Below are 20,373 nucleotides of genomic sequence, written 5' to 3'. Positions count from 1 at the left end.
GCTATCACCATATCTTAAATAACTAAATATAAACTACCAGTGCAGACGCCAGAAATGATCCATCAGCTTCAGAAAAGAGATGGTCATTATGTCAAGCAGGCAATTTGTCTGCCAGAAATAACCCCAGGCTAATGCCACCCTATGGCCAATAAAGAGGACAGGTCTGAACCAACATGTTGCACCAGATTATTTTTAGCCCAAATCAGTTTGCAAACTGCTCACAGCTCAGGCACCAAGACAGACGTAGTAATCGGCTGGTGCAGTGGTAAAGAAGAGGAACGCGATGGTGGGGCTGCAAAAGATGCGCTCGTCAAATCCCAGCTTTAGTGAGGGGGGACAAGATGTTCTGACTTTAAGAGCAGATGAGTATATGTGAAGAAAGTAGGTGCCTGTTTGCACTTTGCACAGATGCATTTGGTTATTCTGCTTATGAAGGCAAGTGAAAAACCTACTGGAGTATCAGGATACATTTTGGAATTCCCTTTCACAACATGCACCTCGCCAGGAGGTGCAGGGGCTGCCAGCTTCACGCACAACGTCAGCCTCCATTGAAAGGAGGCCCTGTGGACCTAAGGATCCTTTTTCCAAAAGGCAGAAATCCGGTCGGCATCCCATATCACACTTTTCTTTTCTTTAGAGGTTGCATTTCAGCCCTGGGACTATTTTTCCACATCCCCCTCATTTTTCTGTGGTTCCCCGAGAACTCAGGAAGAAAACAACACTTAAAAGCTGCAGCTGCACGACCCAAAACAATGGCAAAGGCCGAGGATTTCTACAAAATCAGGCTGACCAGAGCGTATCGAATCCCCCAGCGTGGAGAACCACTGCGTGGATGTCACCGATGCCACTAACTCTCTCATCGCGCTGGGGCAGGCGTAGCGAAACGCCAGCTGCCTTTCACAAAGCTGAATATTGCCCTCTTCTGGTCCGTACCCGTCACTGCAGCCCTCTCGTCGCGGGGGACGGCTCTTGGGAGGGGCGGTAAGTGTCCCGCGGATGCCACCCTGCGACAGCGCCCCCGGGACTCGAACCCCCGACCCTCACCCCCCGGCCCCGCCGCGGAGGTGCCGGTAAGCCCCGCCCCCCTGCTCCGCCACGCCCCTCCCCTTATCTAACCCGCCCCTCCCGCGCGCGCCTGCGCACTCGCCGCGCGTCATTTCCAGTGTGGCGCGGGGCAGGCGCCGGAAGCGCCTCCATAGCGCTGGGCCGAGGGCTGTGACGGGGGGAGTTCGCCGGCGCCATGGTGGAGGTGAGGGGCGGAGGCGGTCGGCCCGCTCCGCCGCCGAGGCGCCCCGGGCGAGGCTGGAGAGCGCGGAGGGGGCAGCGGGGCGGGTTGGGGCTGTGAGGCGGCCGGGCCGGGTAGGGGAGGCCGGGGCCCACCGAGCTCAGCACCGCACCCCTCAGCCTCACTTCCCCCTTAGCACGAAAGCGCCGCTGTGGGGATAGGCCATGGCGGTCCCTCCGCCCAGTCCGCCCCGGGGGACAACGAGGTGCCCGCAGGAGGCGAGAGCGGTGTTTCTCGCTGGTCTGAGGGCTGCGGCTTCGGGCTGGCGGGGGCCGCGGTCTCTGTGGGTATGGGGCAGGAGTAAGCAGCAGGCGGCAGTTCTGCTTTGCCAGACGTAACGCCGGGTGCGGAATTGGTGCTGGGGAGGTGATTCTGTGGTGGGCAGCCTCCAGAGACTTAGTAGCTTTGTCAGCTGGTCAGGAAAACGGTAGCTTTTTTTTCTTGGTGAAGGCTGGGAAATAAAGCTGAGGAGAAGGCCACTGTCTTTATAGGCCATGGAATAGTTACTGCTGGATGAATGTCATGCACTTCTAAAAGCAAGCGTTGTTGTCAGGAGCATGCAAGAAGATGCAAAGACTGCTGCTCCGTGTAACACTACTAGCTTTTTTTTACATAGTGATATCTCTGTCAAAAAATGTTTGTAGGTGCTTATTCCCTATTGGGCAGGCATTGCATTATCTACTAGTCTTGTGGTGATTTTGATGGCTGCTGTTGTTGAACAGTATTTAACTACTGTGATTCTTATTTTCTTCTCCAGTTGTATGAAATTCCTAACCCAGTTCCAAGTGCTGGTTTCATTTTTTGGGTTTTTTTTTTCACTTAATACCTGGAGCTTGCAGGAGCTCACAGAACCAGAGCAAAAACTTTGTGTAGGTGCTACTGAGTTAGAAAGGTTAGAAAGGCCACCACAAATTGGGTCGATGAGTGGACAGCTTCCAGGGCAGGAAAACAGAACCTACAAAGAGCTTAACAGGGAAAGCATCTGTAATGAATCTTGGAGACTGGGCAGCTGAGTGATATCCAATGCCAAAAGTTATTACTGTAGCTTCTGGTTGTTGTCTTTGTTTGTATGACATACAGAACAAATACAGGCATGCAACGAGTTTGGATTTGTACCTAAGCAAGCAGGCCGAGATTTCTAATGATTTTTTTTTTTTGTCCATTTGGAGGGAAATATTTATAAACTGCATTGTGCTGTTGGTAAGCAAATATTCTAGATAAGTTAATAGCTGTTTCATGCTGCTTGATAGTTCCTGCATGAGATTTTAAGTATGTTTTTATTTTAGTAACAGTTAAAAATTATAAAAGGAGAACAAGGTTTGTCAGGTTTGATCTCAAGTTTTATCTTGGTAAACTTTGCTGTGCTTACGTAAAGTGACATTGGGCATAAAACCTGATGATTCCCCTTGTTCTTTTTATGGTGGTAGTAAAATAAAACTTACAGGAATGTTTTGAGAATTGGTTACTTTATTGCCTATGTATGAAAACGGAACTGGAAAGCATGAGGGAAGAAGCTTGCATGCTCACAGATTTGTCATGTAGATGCCAGTACAGAAAGTTTGATCAAAGTTTTTGCTTGCTTTTCGAAGTCTTGGTGGTTTCCAAGAAAAGGAGTTTTATTTTGATAAACACTGAATTAAAACAGTTAACAGATAAACTTAATTTTTTAGTTTCCAAGAAGAGCGGTGTTTTCTGTGAATTGAATCATGCTGTATTATTTAACGGTACTCAAGTGGGAAATTGTTACTCAGTTCAGTTTGTTTCCATTTTCAATTTTTCATTTAGTTATGTCCAAATGTATTTAAATATTCTTTTCTTTGTTTTAGGAAGTCCAAAAGCACTCTGTGCACACACTTGTGTTCAGATCTTTGAAGAGAACCCATGATATGTTTGTAGCTGATAATGCCAAGCCTATTCCATTAGATGAAGAAAGGTAAGTACTGCAATCATTGAATTAGTGGTGTGCCTCAGAGTTTTAAATTATGTTAGTTATTGCTCCATCCAAGTCAGAAGTTCAGATGTTTCTGTAGAGTTAAGAGTGTAGTCTTGAGGGAAGAAAAAATATTAGAATTGTAAAGCAAGTTGGATAAAACCTTCTCTAAAGTATTTCAAAACTTAGTAACAATTCCAGACTTGGGGTTTAATCAGGATTATGCTTTGCTCTTCCAACAGTCACAAAGTAAAGATGGCAGTCAAGCTGCGTACAGAGTACGGCTCAGTGTTACACATGCCTACTCTTAAAGAAAACTTGAGAGAGAAAGGAGGCCCAAACACCGGGGATCCTTATGGACACAAACAGTATTCTGGAAATCAAGGTTAGTTTGCTCTCAGTGCTATATTTGTCCTTTCTTTTGTGACAGTCTCACTGATGTAAAATCTGAAGAATGCTGTCCAGTGTTAATCCATTGGAGGTAAAGACAGAAATTAAAATGCCATTTTTTCATTGTTTGTTAATTTTCTTGCTAGAGTCCACAGGAGGTGATTCAGAACAAGGAGGAAGTTTGTTTTAACAAAAGAGTAATAGAGTACTGTGAGATTTTTACAGTTACTCATCAGTAAAATGGGTAATTTTTATGGTAACATTAGGGTGTGCTGTACTTAGGTGCTAGAAAGAGAAAGATCAGTAATGTGTTTCTTTTTACTGATGTTCCTGATGGTCAAGGACATGCTCTTTTGTTGGATTTTTGTATTTTGTTTCATAGAATTTTTTCAGACTTTTTTTCGGTATGCAACTATTAAACCAAGAAAACGTTTATTTTAAGATACTGAGACATAATGAAAAATATTTTAAGAAGAAAAGAACCTTTTTCTTTTCTGATACCACACACCGTCAATTGTCGTGACTAGTTTAGGTTTCAGTCACCCATGCTATTTGTGTACATGAATCCTTTTCTGTGTTACCTACTTAAAAAGGCATCTTTGATGATTTTTTCTCTTGAGAGGGGCTCCCTCTTGATAACAAGTGGCATCACTGTTTTAAAAATGCTATTTTACTCTTGAATTTTTGAAAACTCAGGTGACCAGATCAAATGAAATAATGAAAATGGGGAATGTCTAAGTGTAGTACATTAGAAGTGATTGCTGGTTTCTCCTGCTGTGTATGACCTGCTGTGTTTTCTTGTATTTCCTGTTTGAGTGCATTGTTTGCAGTGCAGTATAAAATGTAATCATTAATACGCAATTTTGTTGCTCTTTAGGACAAGAACTTGAGTATATGATAACTGGCACGCATCCATACCCACCTGGGCCAGGTAAGTAAAATTCTGTGAGTGTTTGCCTGTGATTTTTGCCTTCCTGTCAAAACTAGGCATCCTCCATCCAATTAGGAGGAGGCTTCCTGTTGCTGTGAATCCATAGCTGATAGTAGCAGAAATGCCATTGAAGTCTTTCATAGGGTTGATGCAGAGAGTTTTATGGCTGATAAATGTTCTGGGAGAGGAGGTAGGAAGAGGATTTAGGTACAGATGCAGTGTCTTCTCACTCAGCCTCAGTGGATGTGAGTTTGCTGTGAGATGGTCGTTCATTTCTATGAGATCTCACCTCCAGTTGTAACGTCATCAAAAAAACATTCTAGGAATCCCCTCTCTGATATTGTGGTCCCTTTTCTCTTGGAGAGCTTGCTGAGACCCACAGAACTCTCGTGCCCCCGCTGTTGTGGCAGAGCCGCTCTTAGAATTTTGTTGTGAACAAGGAGAGGGGATTCCAGCTTAGAAGGATGTTGAATAAAAAGAGGGAGTGTATCCTGCTTTTTCTCATCAGAGCAGAAAGGTGTGAGAAAGAGACATTGGGATCTAATAATCTTAGTGTCACTTTTTTCTATGCTTGGAAGAGTTATGTTTCTATGTTGTGACATTGGCCACTGCTAATTGTCACTGTTACTCACCAATCCTGCTCTCTCCTTGTAGCAGTTTAGTTTTAGCTGTTGATCTTTTACTGTTAGTGCTTAAGTTTATTACAAGTATGGTGAGAAATGTGTCGTGGCTTGATTTATAAGTTAACAAATGTGAGTGTTCAGTGGACCCTCAGCCATTAAAAAAAACGTGCATAGTTGACTGTAACTGTGGGGACAGGACTTGCTTACAGAGGTTTCCTTAAGTTCGGTGTTCTTATAATAGAATCAGATATGTCATAATTAAAAATTAGATTTCTTTGTTGTTTCTTGTTTTAACCTGGATGTCTCACCCAAATATTGTCTTTGTCAACTGCCGGAACTTTGGTTAGGGAAAGAAACAAAGAAATGGGAGTGGAATAAATTCACCAGTCTCCACCAAAACTACACTTTGCAAAGAGTTTTTAGATTTTTTTAAAAAAGTGATCTGCTGTTCCTAGGATGAGGTTATAAATTATAAGTTGTAGTCTGAAATTCTCACTTTGGTAGGACTAAACCTTTTGTAGTTCTGGCACCACTGCATGATACTAACCACCACTTAGGGATAGCAAAATGAACTGCATTAAAGGACCTAAGTTAGCAAATACTTCTCAAGAGCATGTTTTTTTCTGTGATATTTGGATTCCCATAGTGGTTGAAGCTGGATGAAAAGATAGATGCTGCTCCTAGTTAGGCTTTTCTTGTTTCCAATGACAAATCATAACATTTTCTACTCCAGAAATTGTATATGTAGTAGAATCAACATGGAAAGAATTTGGGCCAAAATAAAAATTTCAGTGAATTTGACTCGCGTGTGAAAAACAATGTCATTGAATGATGGGATTTAATATTACAGGAGTGTGACAAGCCCTTTTTTGCAGGTGTATGTGTATATATGTGTTTGTGTAATATTCTTTTCTGGGTTTTCTTTTTTGATAGTTGTGTTTACTTTTGCTGTGTTATTTTTTTTCAAGGTGTGGCTCTGACAGCAGATACTAAGGTCCAGAGGATGCCTAGTGAATCTGCAGCACAGTCCTTAGCTGTAGCACTTCCGGCTTCTCAGTCCAGGTACTTTTGGGTTACTTCATTAACGCTTTTGTTATCTATGGGAATTTCAAGGCAAACCACAGAAGTCAGAATAAGAGCTGCTCTGAGTGTTTTGAACGCCCTAATTTATAAAATGTTTAAAGAAATTACTTTTAGTGTGGCCAGGCATAGTTTTTCTGTACACTTTTATTTCTTCGATGTCATAAGAGGCACTGGGCAGAAGTTGGATCGAAGGAAATTCTGTTTAGGTACAAGAGAGAAAAGTGGGGCTTTGTTTGTGGGTGTCTTTTACCTTCAGCTGGTCAAGCACTGGAACAACTTGCCCAAAGAGGTTGTGGAGTCTCCATCCTTGGAGGTGTTCATCATTCAACTGGGTGCACCCCTGTGATACCTTACTGCTTATTTAGCGAAAGACCAAAGTTGATTCCAATCCATCAGTCATTTTCATTCAATCTAGGCTGGACGCAAATCGGACAGCTGCTGGTGTGGGTGATATTTACAGGCACGCTGGAATATCTGAGCGTTCGCAGCCTCCTGGAATGTCCGTGGTGAGTTTGTTACACATCTAATGTGAAAAGTATATAGTGTTCACCACATTGCTTCTGGATTCGTTTGTGTGTTGTGTGGAGATCTCCTGACTGACTAAATTTAATGAGTGTTGAGATGTCAGAACAAGAAGGCTTTGGATTTTAGGCAAAGAGGTAAATTATAAAGCGTAAGAGTAATCTTCCTTTTAACTTACAGGCTATGGTGGAAGCTGGTGGAAACAAAAATTCTGCGTTAATGGCAAAGAAGGCTCCAACCATGCCCAAACCTCAGTGGCATCCACCTTGGAAACTGTACAGAGTAAGTTACATATGTATGACATGAACATGCATATAAAAGTATATGAGTATTTTATGTCCTTTAAAGACCTCAAAACATACTTTTTCCTCTCATTCACAAAAATGAAATCAAGTGAAAAGTGACCACAGCTGAGTTGTATATGCACACTCTCTCCTTAAATAACGAAGAGATTACATTACAAATATTTTTCATTCTATTTAGTAAAATATTTTGTGAATATTACTAATTCTACCCTTTTGTCTACATATGTTTAGCTGTATTATAAATTCATTACAGAGTTTGTTTTTTCTAGTCAGATTCTTTGGTAGAGGAACTCAAAGACAAAATGTAAAGTTTGAAACTAATAACGTGTTAAAGAAATACTTTAGCAATGTTAATGTAATGAAATTGTCTCCAAGAACACTTAAAGGCAGTTGGTGCCTGAGTCAGTCAGACTTCTTTTGCTTGGTATGAAAATGGGGGGAAAAAAGATGACTTCGTTAATCACACATTATCTCTGCAGTTTAGATTGCTTGACTTCTAGTCCTGCTTTTGGATTAGTCTAATTTTCCTTTTAATTTTCTTAGGGCCTAATAGTAGCCATTGCCCCAATATCTCCATCATCTTTAAACATTTTGGTGATGAGTATGGCAGGGTAGCTGAGTTGAAGGGAAAAATCCTGGTTCAGATCTTTTTAACTTTTCAGGTGCATCTGTTTGAATGTGTACTTTTTTTTTTTTCCTGGGATGATTCTTACTATGAAATGTAAGCAATTTCATATTTTGTCAGAGAACGGGTGAATATTATTTTAGGAATGTTGGGCTTTCCTGATATTTAAAAATCTCATGCTCTAGTATCAGAATTGTATTGTTTTAGCACTGTTCATCTAAATGTAGCACCGTATGTAGGTATTTAGACCTTCAGAAGAGTCCTGAATGCTGTATTAGTCGTAAATATTAAGGCTAATCTCAAAAAGTAATTTTTTTAAAAAACACTTGAGTTCAAAAGAATATATATGTAAGTTTTCTAGTTTTCTAATACAGCAGTATTAGAACACGCTCTATATAAAAATAAATGCAAATGCCATTTGAAAAAATTGGCACCAGAGTAAACTCATGAGAAATTTAAGGTAGACAAATGAAAAATGCCTACTTGTTAGGAGCGCTTTCTTTTGAGAGAGAGTGCTAATACAATTCAAGTCACTACTAATTCTACATGTCAGCAGTTTTAGTGAAGGTTTGCTGTCAAAATGCTTGCTGAACAGGGCAAAAGCTTGTTCAAGCAATGCAGAAATAGAAGCCTAGCTGGAACACCAAATGTAGGTTTCATTTTATTTGTTGCTTAAGATCAACATTTTAACTGGTCTTCCTAAGGTTGGTTGAAGTCATTTGTGAAAGATGGGGACTTAAAATAGGTCAGATGAATTATTTCTTAGATTTTTCCCCTGGAAATGCCAGTTTCTGCTCTTAGACTACGAAGAGTCTAGACAGCTATCTCAAATGTGTGTGGCTGTGGTCTTAATCTGGTCAGAAGAATCCACTTTAGCTTCCCAAAGTGTTTCTGCCTAAGAACTTATGGTGTGTTTTAGAACTCTTGAAATGAGCTGTACATGAAATATGACATCCAGTGAAACCAAATATGTGTTTTGATTTTAGCTGTCTGACTTCAGAGAAATTGGAGAAACAGAAAGGCTGCTGTAAACAAGCTATGTATTGGTAGAGCTTTTCTTGTGAGGTCTCTCTCCAGTGTTTTGTTACCAGAAAGTTTCAGACATGCTCATATTATCCCTTATTTGGGGAAAGGGAGGTGGTGGCGTGCTTTTAAGAGGTAGCTATTATATGGCAATGTGATTTAATAGCCAAGATTTCATATAATCGTTGTTTAACTATTATTGTATAAGCAGTATACAGCAGCATAAGGAACTTGTGCTTAAATACAGTCTTTCTCTGCAAAGCCTTGAGTGTTGAGCCACAGTGTTACGGACTTTCAAAGGATTTGGAAAAGTTGCTTATAGGAACAGGGTCTTTCTGTACTGCAAGTTCCCCAACTCTGGCGTATGAGGTGAATTTCTAGAAGTCTCTTCATTTAACTAAAGTAGAAATCAGTCTCTCTTCAGATCTAATTTAATGTTTGACTTTTTGGCGATCGTGCATTTCTTGGTGAACACTAACAACTTTCAGTGTTGGAAAGTAAAAGTTATATTGACGGATATATGCATATTTCTGATTTAGAAAAAATCTTGTTTTTTCTAAAGGTTATCAGTGGTCACCTGGGCTGGGTGAGATGTATTGCAGTAGAACCAGGAAATCAGTGGTTTGTTACTGGCTCTGCTGACAGAACTATAAAGGTAAGAGGTTAGAAGAAATCACTGACAAAGTTTGCCGGGGTGGGTTTTTGATTGTCTTATTTAAAAAAAGTCTTCAGCCCTTGGAAACAATTTCTTGGTTACTGCTTGCAGAATAATGAACTACAGAACATTTTTTCTTGTCATAAAGGATTTGTGGAGTATTACTTCTTGAGATTTCATTTATTACATGGCAGGAGCTGGAGGGCAAAGTGTTATTGTAATTTTTAGTTTAAAATGCAGCAGGATCAGTTACATCTGGGCTGCTTACCCAGACTATCAATGTGTACCTTTTACCTGTTTACCTCAAAATACCTGTTTTGATGCAGATTTGGGACCTTGCTAGTGGCAAATTGAAATTGTCTTTGACGGGACACATTAGTACTGTACGAGGGGTAATAGTAAGTGCAAGAAGTCCATACCTCTTTTCTTGTGGAGAAGACAAACAAGTGAAATGCTGGGATCTTGAATACAATAAGGTAAGCTGTAGTTTCTTTGATTGGAATTATTTGATGGTGGCAAATATTAAAATCAAAGCATTTAGAATATTCTTTCAAACATCCAGTTAGTGTTTTTTGTTCATTAGCATTTTTTGTTCATCTAGGTTATCAGACATTACCATGGTCATCTAAGTGCTGTCTATGGTTTAGACTTGCATCCAACAATAGATGTACTGGTAACATGTAGCAGAGATTCAACAGCACGAGTAAGTAGAGCATCGTTACGTTTTAACATGTTGATATGTTGGTGTGTTTCAACATCTTCTATTTGTAAAAGTGGATACTTACCAAAAGTTAACATGAATCAAGATGAAAATACTAAGATGATCTGTGTTAACTTTATCTTCCTTTGTTGATAAATACTGAAGCCTGAATACACAAAAACGCAGTGTCACTTCGGGAGACTGTTTTATTTCTTAATTTCGTAGGTAGACTATGTAGTATATATAGGATTGCTGTGTTGTATTTAGAAGATGGTGTGGTTTTATGGTGGCTTTAAGTTATCTGTATGTCTAGAAATTCAGTGGCAGGCTCCCTGCTTCCCTTGAAATTTGCCAACTGAGGCAGTTGTGTGATTAATTGTTGGATGAAAAAAACCAACCTAAACACCATGGTTAAATCTGTAGAACTATGGCAAGGAATTCGTGTAATCAATGACAGTGCCTAAAATACATTGAATACACATCTGTTACTGACCTCTGTGACTTATTTACTGTGAATTCATAGATTTGGGATGTGAGGACAAAAGCCAGTGTGCACACGTTATCAGGACACACAAATGCAGTAGCGACAGTGAAATGCCAGGCTGCAGAACCACAAATTATTACAGGTATAATGGGCATGGTTTCATAAGTAACGTGATTGTAAAACATAATCATGAATGTGTTTGTTCAGTAATTATGTGAGCTTTATAGCATTATCTTTGTTTATTTTCTCTTATTAGTTTTCTGTTGAAAATGGGCTATGCAGCGTTTGAATGTTTTTCTGCACTTCCGTTGTTTCTGGTGTTCGCGTTTTTTGTTGTAATATGTATTGAAACTTGCATTTTCTGCATTCTCACTGTAGATGCATCTTCTGCATTTTTTGACTATTACAACCCAGCATCTTTCTTTGTCTGAGGTGGTATTATTATCATATTTTTGTAACAAACGTTAACAATATTTTTCACATATAAACTTTTGGCTGCCTTACCAAAATAATAATGATGATAGAATCAATATAATGGTTTCTATGATTTTTTTTATTTTCATTGCAGGCAGTCATGATACTACCATACGGCTCTGGGATTTAGTGGCAGGAAAAACTCGTGTTACTTTAACAAATCACAAGAAATCTGTAAGAGCAGTAGTGCTACATCCAAGACAGTAAGTTTTCCTCACTCTTTTACACTTCCATGGTTCATAACATTGAGTGGTGACAGAAAGCTGATATGAGTGATGATTTAGAATGGTAGGGCATAATAATGTGAAAAACTGATGAGTTTAAAATGCTGTAAAAATGTACATGTGAGTTCTCAAATACCTTTACTACACCGTAGTGCTCCCCAAGTGTTGGCACTGCTGTTCATCAGCAGTCCTGAGAGTGTTCTATATCCCACAGAATTGCTTATGTATGTGCCTTTGCTGTCAGTAAGAAACCAGTGAAACTGGATTTGTAAGGCTAATAATAAGTATGTAACTGAATGATTGTTAGCAGAAAGTGAAGTACTTTTGAAAAATGGTACGTGTGAATAATGCTAAATGAGACAGCGATTAATAGAAAATGGTTTTATTGCATATGTGGTTTACTGCACAATTTAACTGGCCTTAAAAAGAAACTTCTTGTGAGTATTTAATCTTTGAAGCAGGTGTTGCTGGAAGTACTCTGAATTTAGATACTATATTTTGTTGCATCAACAGTTGCCTGTTCAGATAAATTCCTGTTAAAACAATGGAGAAAAGGAATTCACATAGAACTGCAGTACTTCTGCACCTTCAGTATTTTAAGATGAAATTCTGTCAGTGCAGAAATTCAGAATCTTTGTTATGAATCAATTCTGATCTAATCTGTGTGTCTGAAAAAACTATAAAAATCTCATGCTGTACCTGTTAGCTATAGCAGAGAAAACCCCTACTTTTGCTTATATTCTGCCCAAACCAAAAAATTTGGTTTCAGATTTGTCAGTGATACCTCTTTGAAAAAATACTTGAACTGTTTTTATCAAGCAGTAGCAACTATCAGCCTAGTATTTTTTTATATTTTGGTATTTCTATATTTTTTTATATTTTGGTATTTCTATATTTTTTTACTATTGCAATATTTTTTTCCTAATAACCTATTTTGGTTTTGAATAACCTATTAAATAGACAGCAAATCACTTAGACGTTGTAGCAACTGAAGGTATTTCTACAGGATTTTTATGTGCTACCCAAATAACCTTGTTAGCTGCTTGCACATGTTAAATGAGGGAATTGATTATTTTTGAGTAACTCAGTAAAACAAGTTATCTCTAGTAGTTCATTTTTTTGCAGGGCTTTATCCTTGGTTGTGTAGTTTTAGAGGACTAGCCAATATTGGGTTTTTTTGTTTTGTGTGGGTTTTTTTTTCCTGATGCTTTCGCTGATGATGCTGTCATACCTGAAAATTTGCTGGAATAACAACTGACTTAATGCACTTAATGTGCGTTTTTAATGTTTATTTGCATATTAACATCCTATATGGCATAGGTTTTATAACGTTTATGGAGTCTATGGAACAGAGATAGGTCATTCATGACTTCATAAAATTGCTTCATTTTATGCAAAGTAAAAATGTCAGAAAAGCACTCTCAGTATTAAGTTTGCAACTAGCATTTAACAGTAGTTTCAGGATGTTTGCTATCCCGACAGCTATTTTGAACTGTAATATACTATGCTTATTTTCTTTCAGTTACACATTTGCATCTGGTTCTCCAGATAATATTAAACAGTGGAAATTCCCAGACGGAAATTTCATTCAGAACCTCTCTGGTCACAATGCTATTATCAACACGCTGGCTGTAAATTCCGATGGTGTTCTGGTCTCAGGAGGTAAAATGAGAAATATGTGTTCATATTTCCCTTCTCTGCTCCCCCACGTATACGTGGCTGGAGGTCCTTAGACAAAGATGCTCACTGAGTTTTCCTTTATCTGAGCCTGTAAGCCCGCTACAGTATACAACTTCATTTTATAGTGAGTAGGGCCACTTTTTATTTCTATTTATTTTGTGCTGCGTGCACAAAAATGTATTTGAAAGGACTTTTAATCTGTAGCAGAGAAGAGGTTTCCTCTTCTCAGTTGACTGCTGCTGCAAGGCTCCAGAGTATCCTCTGTGATCTCCTGAGTCTGAATCATTAGTGTCCCCTCAGGAGTGGTGTGGAAATTGGAAGCAGCTTGGCAGACATCGGCCACTTTGTTTGCTGCTCTGTTAGTAACTTGTTGATGCAGTGAGAATGAATAGAGGACATAGAAACATCTTGTTAAAACTTGCTGTACCATTTAAATGTGAAATCTTCCCTGTTTTTTTATGCAGCACAAATGCATTGGTTCTGTTGTCTCAGGGCTTCCTGTGTGAGTTTTCTGATGTTATATTTGTATCGTTCAAAAGATTGATAGCTAATCTCCAAATTTTATTTGGCTCTGTGAATCAAAGCCATGTTTGCTCAGCAATTTTATATGTTCAGGCATCCTGAAATAAAGAAGCTAGCCACTTGGCTCCCAGGCCTATGAGAAAACTTTGCGTATATTGTGACACGTAGATTTAATTCTTTCACTCAAGAACTTCAATAATTTAATAATCATATGATACATTAGAGTATTGTTAGTGGTCTGTGAGTCCTCAGAGTCTGGGAACTACTAGCTTGTGTTCGTGTATCTGTGTTGTGGGGTTAGGAAGAGAATCCTGAATGCTTACTGTATCTGATAGTGAATAATTTCATGTAAGAAGGTTTATCTCATATTGCAGGTAGCATTTTTCTATATATTAGTTACCCAAGCACTGTAATAAAAACACTTTGATGGAAGTATGTGTTACTAAAACCATAATATGTGATGTTGCTGTGAGTTTCATCTTTGTACAAGACAAAGTACACATGTAGTACTCCATTTTTTAGTGACGTTTTTGAAAGTAGTTTCTACAAATCCCAGCTGAAATCAGATCTTTTCATTAAGGCATTGTCTATATAGCAGGGAGATGGAAAGTGTGTTTTTAAGGTATATCCTGTTGTAAACAAGAAATTAGTAAATAGTGTGGAAAAAGGAAGTGCTAATTTTACAGCTCGAGAGGTGAGCTTTAGAGAAAACAGTCCAAGATTGCATCGGAAGACAGAATTAAAGCAGGAGGCTAAACCCAAACCTCTGAGGTCCTAGACAAGTTGGTTAATCCTGGGAGAGCTCTAGCAGTCAGAGGAAGGTGATTTAAGAGGCTAGGCTGTATCGCACCACATGACTTGCAGAGACAGAGTTTTCACCTCTTGGTTTTGCTTGTCTAATCTTTTGGGTAGCTGGGCAAGCTGGACAAGTAAACAAGGATAGGACTCAATTCACAGTATCACACATGATGAAACAATTTAAGATGGGTTCCATGAGTTTGCAGAGGCAGATACTTGTGGAAAGTATTTCTGTATTTTTAACCAGACCATAAAAAAAAAAAAGTAGTAGTTAAGTTGCACTTTGAAATACTGAGATCTGTTTAGTGCCATTTTGTCCCATGTGCTCTTGGTCCTGTTTGATACAGTGTGTCATAGAATCATAGAATGTGTTGGGTTGGAAGGGACCTTTAAAGATCATCTAGTCAACCCCCCTGCAGTAAGCACGGACATCTTCAACTAGATCGGGTTGCTCAGAGCCTCATCAAGCCTGGCGTTGAATGTCTCCAGGGATGGGGCCTCCACCATGTCATGTAGGCTAGGGTTGTAGATTGAAATGGAAATGGGCTAAACAGGAATTGGAAGATAGCTAATTATATTGTCAGCTTACCTTGGTCGTTTTCAAGTATATATAAAAGTGGCCCTTGATTTTACAATTTGGATAAAGCTCTATTTGACAACTGGTACATTCATAGTGAGAACAAGAACTCTACAAAATACTGCACTGGGCTCATATTTCATTCTGTATTATTTTGAAGACTCTTCTAGGATATCTTTGTAGGACACTTTTGTACTAGTAGTAGTTGAGGCTTTAGAAAAACTTGTTAACTTCTCCACATAAAAAACCCTGTTGTTTTAATAATATTGTTTGTTAGTTTTTTAAGAATATACATTTGGATGTTGATTCCCACCTACTCCTTTACATCCTCATGCTATCTACAGCAACTTCAAAGAAGTTGATGCTGAACTAAAATAAGTTGTTACCTTGGAGTATTTTACTGTAGAAGCACCCTTCTCGAAACATCTGGATTTCTTGTCTAGCTGGCAGCTCTGGAGGAATTTTTAGTAGATCTGTTTCAGCTAGATAATGCTTTGGGAGGGGGTTGGGTTTTGTAACTGAAAAATTGCTTTGAGAGCGCCCTTCAGAATACAGAGTTCAGATTGCTGTGAATACCCTGTATCTGATGCCAGTAGCACTAATACTGGCCGTGGTTTAAATTGTATTTGAAATAGAACCTCTGCAGACATTAAGCCTAGATCTCATTACAGACTCCTGAAAGTCTGTCATCTGTTTGACAGGATGATACCTCTTTGTTCAATTTTAGTGGAGATACTGAACAGGGAGCTTGATACTCAGAATGCCAGTCCTTACTTTGCTTCCAAAGCAACTTGCTGCAGTTGCCTTATGATGTAGTATATCATCTCTCTGGGTTGTCTGATGCAAAACTAGATGAAACTCTGAGGAAGCTTCCATCATCCTTTCTTAACTAAGAAGGAAACCAGTAGAAAATGGGAAACCTTGTAGGGTGTACTGAGCTATTGTATATGAATGTTACAGCTGATGTATTTAGTTGTTCATTATACTGTTTTTAGAAAACTGATAGAAATTAACTGGTTAAAATATTAAATGCGTTTGTCTGTTTTAGCTGATAATGGTACTATGCATCTTTGGGACTGGAGAACTGGATACAATTTCCAGAGAGTACATGCAGCTGTACAGCCAGGCTCTTTGGACAGTGAATCAGGAATATTTGCTTGTGTATTTGACCAGTCAGAAAGCAGATTGCTAACTGCTGAAGCTGATAAAACCATAAAAGTATACAAAGAAGATGATACTGCGGTATGTCAAAGTGTCTTTTTAATGTATTTTCATGAAATCAACAGATTTCAAACGAATGTTACAGATATTAATAAGGGATGTGCACAGACTTGGGTAATCCATTTTATTAACGTTTGAAAGCAATGTGTAAGTAATAAGAGGATAGCAGCTAGTTACTGCACCTCCTAATTTCTTACTTTATGCCATAGTACAAATAAGTCTCAGGTCTATCAACTCTTCTGCAAAAGTCTTTTGTGATAGAGTTTGGAGAAATCTTAATATAATAATCGACATTGCATTCTGAAGCCAGTAGGGGACTGTATGTGTCTGTATTCATTAAAACACAGGGATTATCAAAGAGATTAAATTTGAAAGATTTATTGTACTACTTGATATGATCTAGATGAGTCATTTGCCATCACAATTTTTGGAATCAGAGTAAACAGCTTATTTTCAATCTGTTATTCTCAAATCTGAATCCATTTTCTAATGGAGAAGACAATAGATTGCTGTATAGTTTATCGGAGTATGTCTTCAATATAAAGAATATAAGGATTTTTATTAAACCTTGGTATTTTTGCACTGAATTAAACTTGGATCAGCTCTTAGATATAAAGGAATAAGGAATGTTTTATCCATTTTGCAACTGGGCGAACTGTAGACTCTGTGGTATCTGCCAGTACTGATGTGGATATTGCTGGAAGGTCTGTCTCTGGAATTCCTGTTCCTGTGCTTTGATCACTACAATGTTGTTTCTGAAATGCCATTGGCAACCTGATTTTTGTCTTTTTTGCAAAAAAAAAAAAAAAAAAAAAAAATCCAGAACAAGTCTTGTCATGTACTTCAGACAGCAGGGTGATACACAGTTTCATTTGGGTAAATTAATTACATAGTAGATTAGGTAATTAATGTTACATATGCAATAAAGTATATATACTATGTGAATAATACTTTAAACCCTAATTACAAGTGAATTTCAAGATAAAAATAAATTCTTATGAGATTTTTCTTCTTTTGCCTTTAGACTGAAGAAACTCATCCTGTCAACTGGAAACCAGAAATTATCAAGAGAAAGCGATTTTAGTGCAGCAACATACTTACGCTGTAATATTGTTTTGGCTTTCCTGAGAGCATTCAGTCGCATTTTGTTCTGCCTAGAACAGCAGAGCAGGAAGTCAGCTAAGTCATTGCTATTTCAACATGTTTTATAATAAATTTTATTTCGCTTTCCCTTTGTCTTTTTTTGGTGTGATCCCAGCAAACCAGCTGCAGCTGTTAAATTTCTTTGTGGAGCATGTATAGTTCATGAAAAGGATAGATGTGCAGGTGGTTACTTTTTTATACAAATCTATTGAGTGTAAGTCTAAAAATATTTTGCGCCAGGTTTGCTGAAAGACCCTTGCTTGACTCTAAAAGTTAATTGCAAATTTATGCATAGAAGCCATCTACTGGAAATTTCTTGAGTGACACTTCTAGATTTTAGACCAGCATTGTTTACTGTACATATGTTGGGTATATACTGTAATGGGACAGTATATATACTAAATTCCAGAGTAATAGAGTAATCAAGAAAGAAGCAGGACAATATAATAATAATAATGTAGTTTGCTTTATAAACACAGCCGCTGAGCATTGCCAGTGCTGTGTTGTTGAATGTAATGGATCTTCAAAGTGTTTCTTTCCCTAGGAAAGCCTTCATATGCAACTACTCATCTTCATTTAGTTTACTTCGGAGTGGACCTTCTATAGCAAGGACCACTGTCAAATCGCATTGTTCAGAGGGTTATGACCAGTTGACTTTCTTTGTAAATCCCCAATTTGTTTTTTCTAGTTATCCAAAGCATATATGACACTAGAGTACAGTGAACTTTTAAAACTGAGCTCTAAGAGGAAAAGCTCTTCAGTCATTCCAGCCTTAATTTTACATGTTGTTGTCTTCCCATGATCTTATGAAGGAATTTAAAATAAATAAAAAAAAGAATGAAAGAGAATTTGTACTCCTGAAGGGACAAATCTTTCATTGTGTTTACAAACAGCCACGTAACTAGCAGTAAACATGCAAGCCTCCTTGCTACAGCTTATTGTGATGTCTGCTGCTGTAAAGCACTTTCTCTTCAGAGAGGGAGGGAAGAGCATTAAGTCAGCAGGCCATTCAGTTGTTGGCAACTTTGCTAGCGGTGTTAATAGCTGCAGTGGCAAACTTCATGCTGGGTAGATTCTGAGAATTTGTCTGTGGCCACAGTGTTGATAGTAAGCAGTTCATAATAATTATTTCTATTCTGTGCCAGTCTGACTTCTTTCAAATCTGGGATTTATGTTAGAGAAATAACAGTTGCTTGCAACGTGTCTTACCAAAAGCTAGTAAAACTAAGTGTTGTTTATATTATGAGGATTTTTGTCTTGTCTTTTATGATGCACAGGAGGTCCTGTATTTATAATTTGAATGTTTGACAGTGTCATTTTAAGGGAGTCCATGCTGCATAAATAACTGAATTTTGGGTGACAGCTATTGTCTGAAGCATCTTCACAGAAAAGGGAGGGGAGTATTTGGTATTTACAAGTTGGATTAAAATTCTTTTATTTGGGTGATAGTTTGAATTTTTCTAGATCTGTATTACATCTGTTTTCATTTCAGCTAACATAACAGGGAAGAATACAGGTTGTGGCTTATGTGTACTTTATACTGCTGCTAATGCTTCATTCCAGAAATCGATGAAGCATTGGTGTCACACAGAATTTTCTTGCTTATAGTGAAATCCTCTGTAGGAAACTAGAGTGGAGAGGAATAACTTACTTGAAAAAGGGGGTGGGGTTTTTGTTGTGGTTTGTTTTCTTGTTTGTGTTTTTTGTAGAAGTGTCTATTTCTTCTGATAATTTGCAATCAGGAAGGGGAAATTAGAGGTTCTGGCTCACAGTTCTAGCACATCTTCTCTCTAGTGGCACTTGCTTTAAAAACTGCATTTATTTCACTGTCTATTGCTTTGAAGGGAGATTACAAAGTCTCCTGCAGAACCTGTGTTTCTTCCCTGGACTTGTGCAGGAATCTGCTAGCTTGGGGCAGTACTTGCCAGGGCATTTTTTTTGTGCCTTGAGTAAAGATTTGGTTTGCAAATTAAAGGCTGTGCACTATTATTTGGAATAATACTTCTCATTTATGGCTCTATATTATGTTGTCCCAGTTCAAAGTGTGACTTTTTTTTAAATTGTATTCTTTAATATTTGATTTGCATGCTCATTTCCTTCCCAGCAGTTTTTTCTTCCACTTGACAGTAATGTGAATATCATCACATATACTTCTGTAAGTATTGTTTATGACACATCAAGATTATCAGATTTCATTTAAGTGCTTCTCTAATGCAAAGTAAGCCTAGATAGTGAGTTGTGATACACATGTATCTGATCATGTAGGATATACAGTGACATTAGGTTTACCCATGTAAGTTGTAGGGTGAAGCAAAAGAGGAGGATCTGGTCCACTGGATGTATTTTTCATGCTTCTGGAAAGTGTCACGTTGCAATGTCAGTTAAAGTAATCTTGAACGGGAGTCTAATCTCAGAAAATAATTACTGTCATTTATTTCAGAGAATTTGATGTTGTCTTCTGATTATGATCAAATCATACACATTTCTACCACAAACCTTGAATTTTGTTTTATACTGTACATAATTGCAAAGAAGTAAGAAAATGGTTTTTGTTTGTATCATAATTCAGAAAAGTGTTACTGGTAAAAATGATAAATTTTAAGATCACTCTGCTGTATACTAAAGGGTACAACGTAAGCTATGCAGCTAGAATGCTGTCGTATACTGGCAGCATGAAATTTGTGCAGAACAGTATGTTTTTGACAACTTAAAGGCTTACAGAAGTAAATCTTTAATAGCCAGTTCCTTTTTTAGTCCTGTTATAAGAATTAAAAGTGCTATGCCTGATTTAAGTGACAGCAATTTAGCCATCAATAAAACCTTCAGTACATCATGATTTCATGTCTTTTCTTCCATTTTGGGTGTTGTAGTAAGAACAAAAAATAACTAAATATGTATTGAAAGTAATTTAGGATTAAAATTGATGACTGTTTCCCATAGTACAGTAACAAATATTTTTGCAGATCAACTGTAATGGAGAAAGGAAGCTCTTCATAAAATAGTCTATCTGTGAAAGGATTAGCACTAAAACAAATGCAGAATTGTTCATTAATCTTCTCTAATGTGTTTAAAAAAAAAAAACAAAACACATTGACACCTCTCTGAAGTTAAGTATGAGATCAAGGACAGGTTCTCTGTGGGTGGAAAAAAGCTTAAACTAATTTTGGTATGTCTTACT

General features: G+C 38.1%; 1 protein-coding gene across 1 annotated transcript; it reads left to right on the top strand.

Moving 5' to 3' along the window:
• Positions 1 to 1,116: 1,116 nt before the first annotated feature.
• PLRG1 (pleiotropic regulator 1) lies at positions 1,117 to 20,031 on the top strand. Its single transcript, XM_063336200.1, has 15 exons — positions 1,117 to 1,249; positions 3,112 to 3,218; positions 3,458 to 3,600; positions 4,483 to 4,536; positions 6,128 to 6,221; positions 6,658 to 6,748; positions 6,945 to 7,046; positions 9,280 to 9,372; positions 9,699 to 9,848; positions 9,974 to 10,075; positions 10,596 to 10,698; positions 11,125 to 11,233; positions 12,777 to 12,916; positions 15,880 to 16,073; positions 17,077 to 20,031. The coding sequence occupies exons 1-15, from the start codon at positions 1,241 to 1,243 to the stop codon at positions 17,134 to 17,136; spliced, it is 1,551 nt and encodes a 516-aa protein (XP_063192270.1). The 5' UTR covers positions 1,117 to 1,240; the 3' UTR covers positions 17,137 to 20,031.
• The last annotated feature ends 342 nt before the right edge of the window (positions 20,032 to 20,373 follow it).

This window comes from Chroicocephalus ridibundus, chromosome 5, assembly GCF_963924245.1.
Source record: "Chroicocephalus ridibundus chromosome 5, bChrRid1.1, whole genome shotgun sequence".
NCBI classification, from domain to species: Eukaryota; Metazoa; Chordata; class Aves; order Charadriiformes; family Laridae; genus Chroicocephalus; species Chroicocephalus ridibundus.
This window is presented reverse-complemented; position numbering and strand designations above follow the sequence as displayed.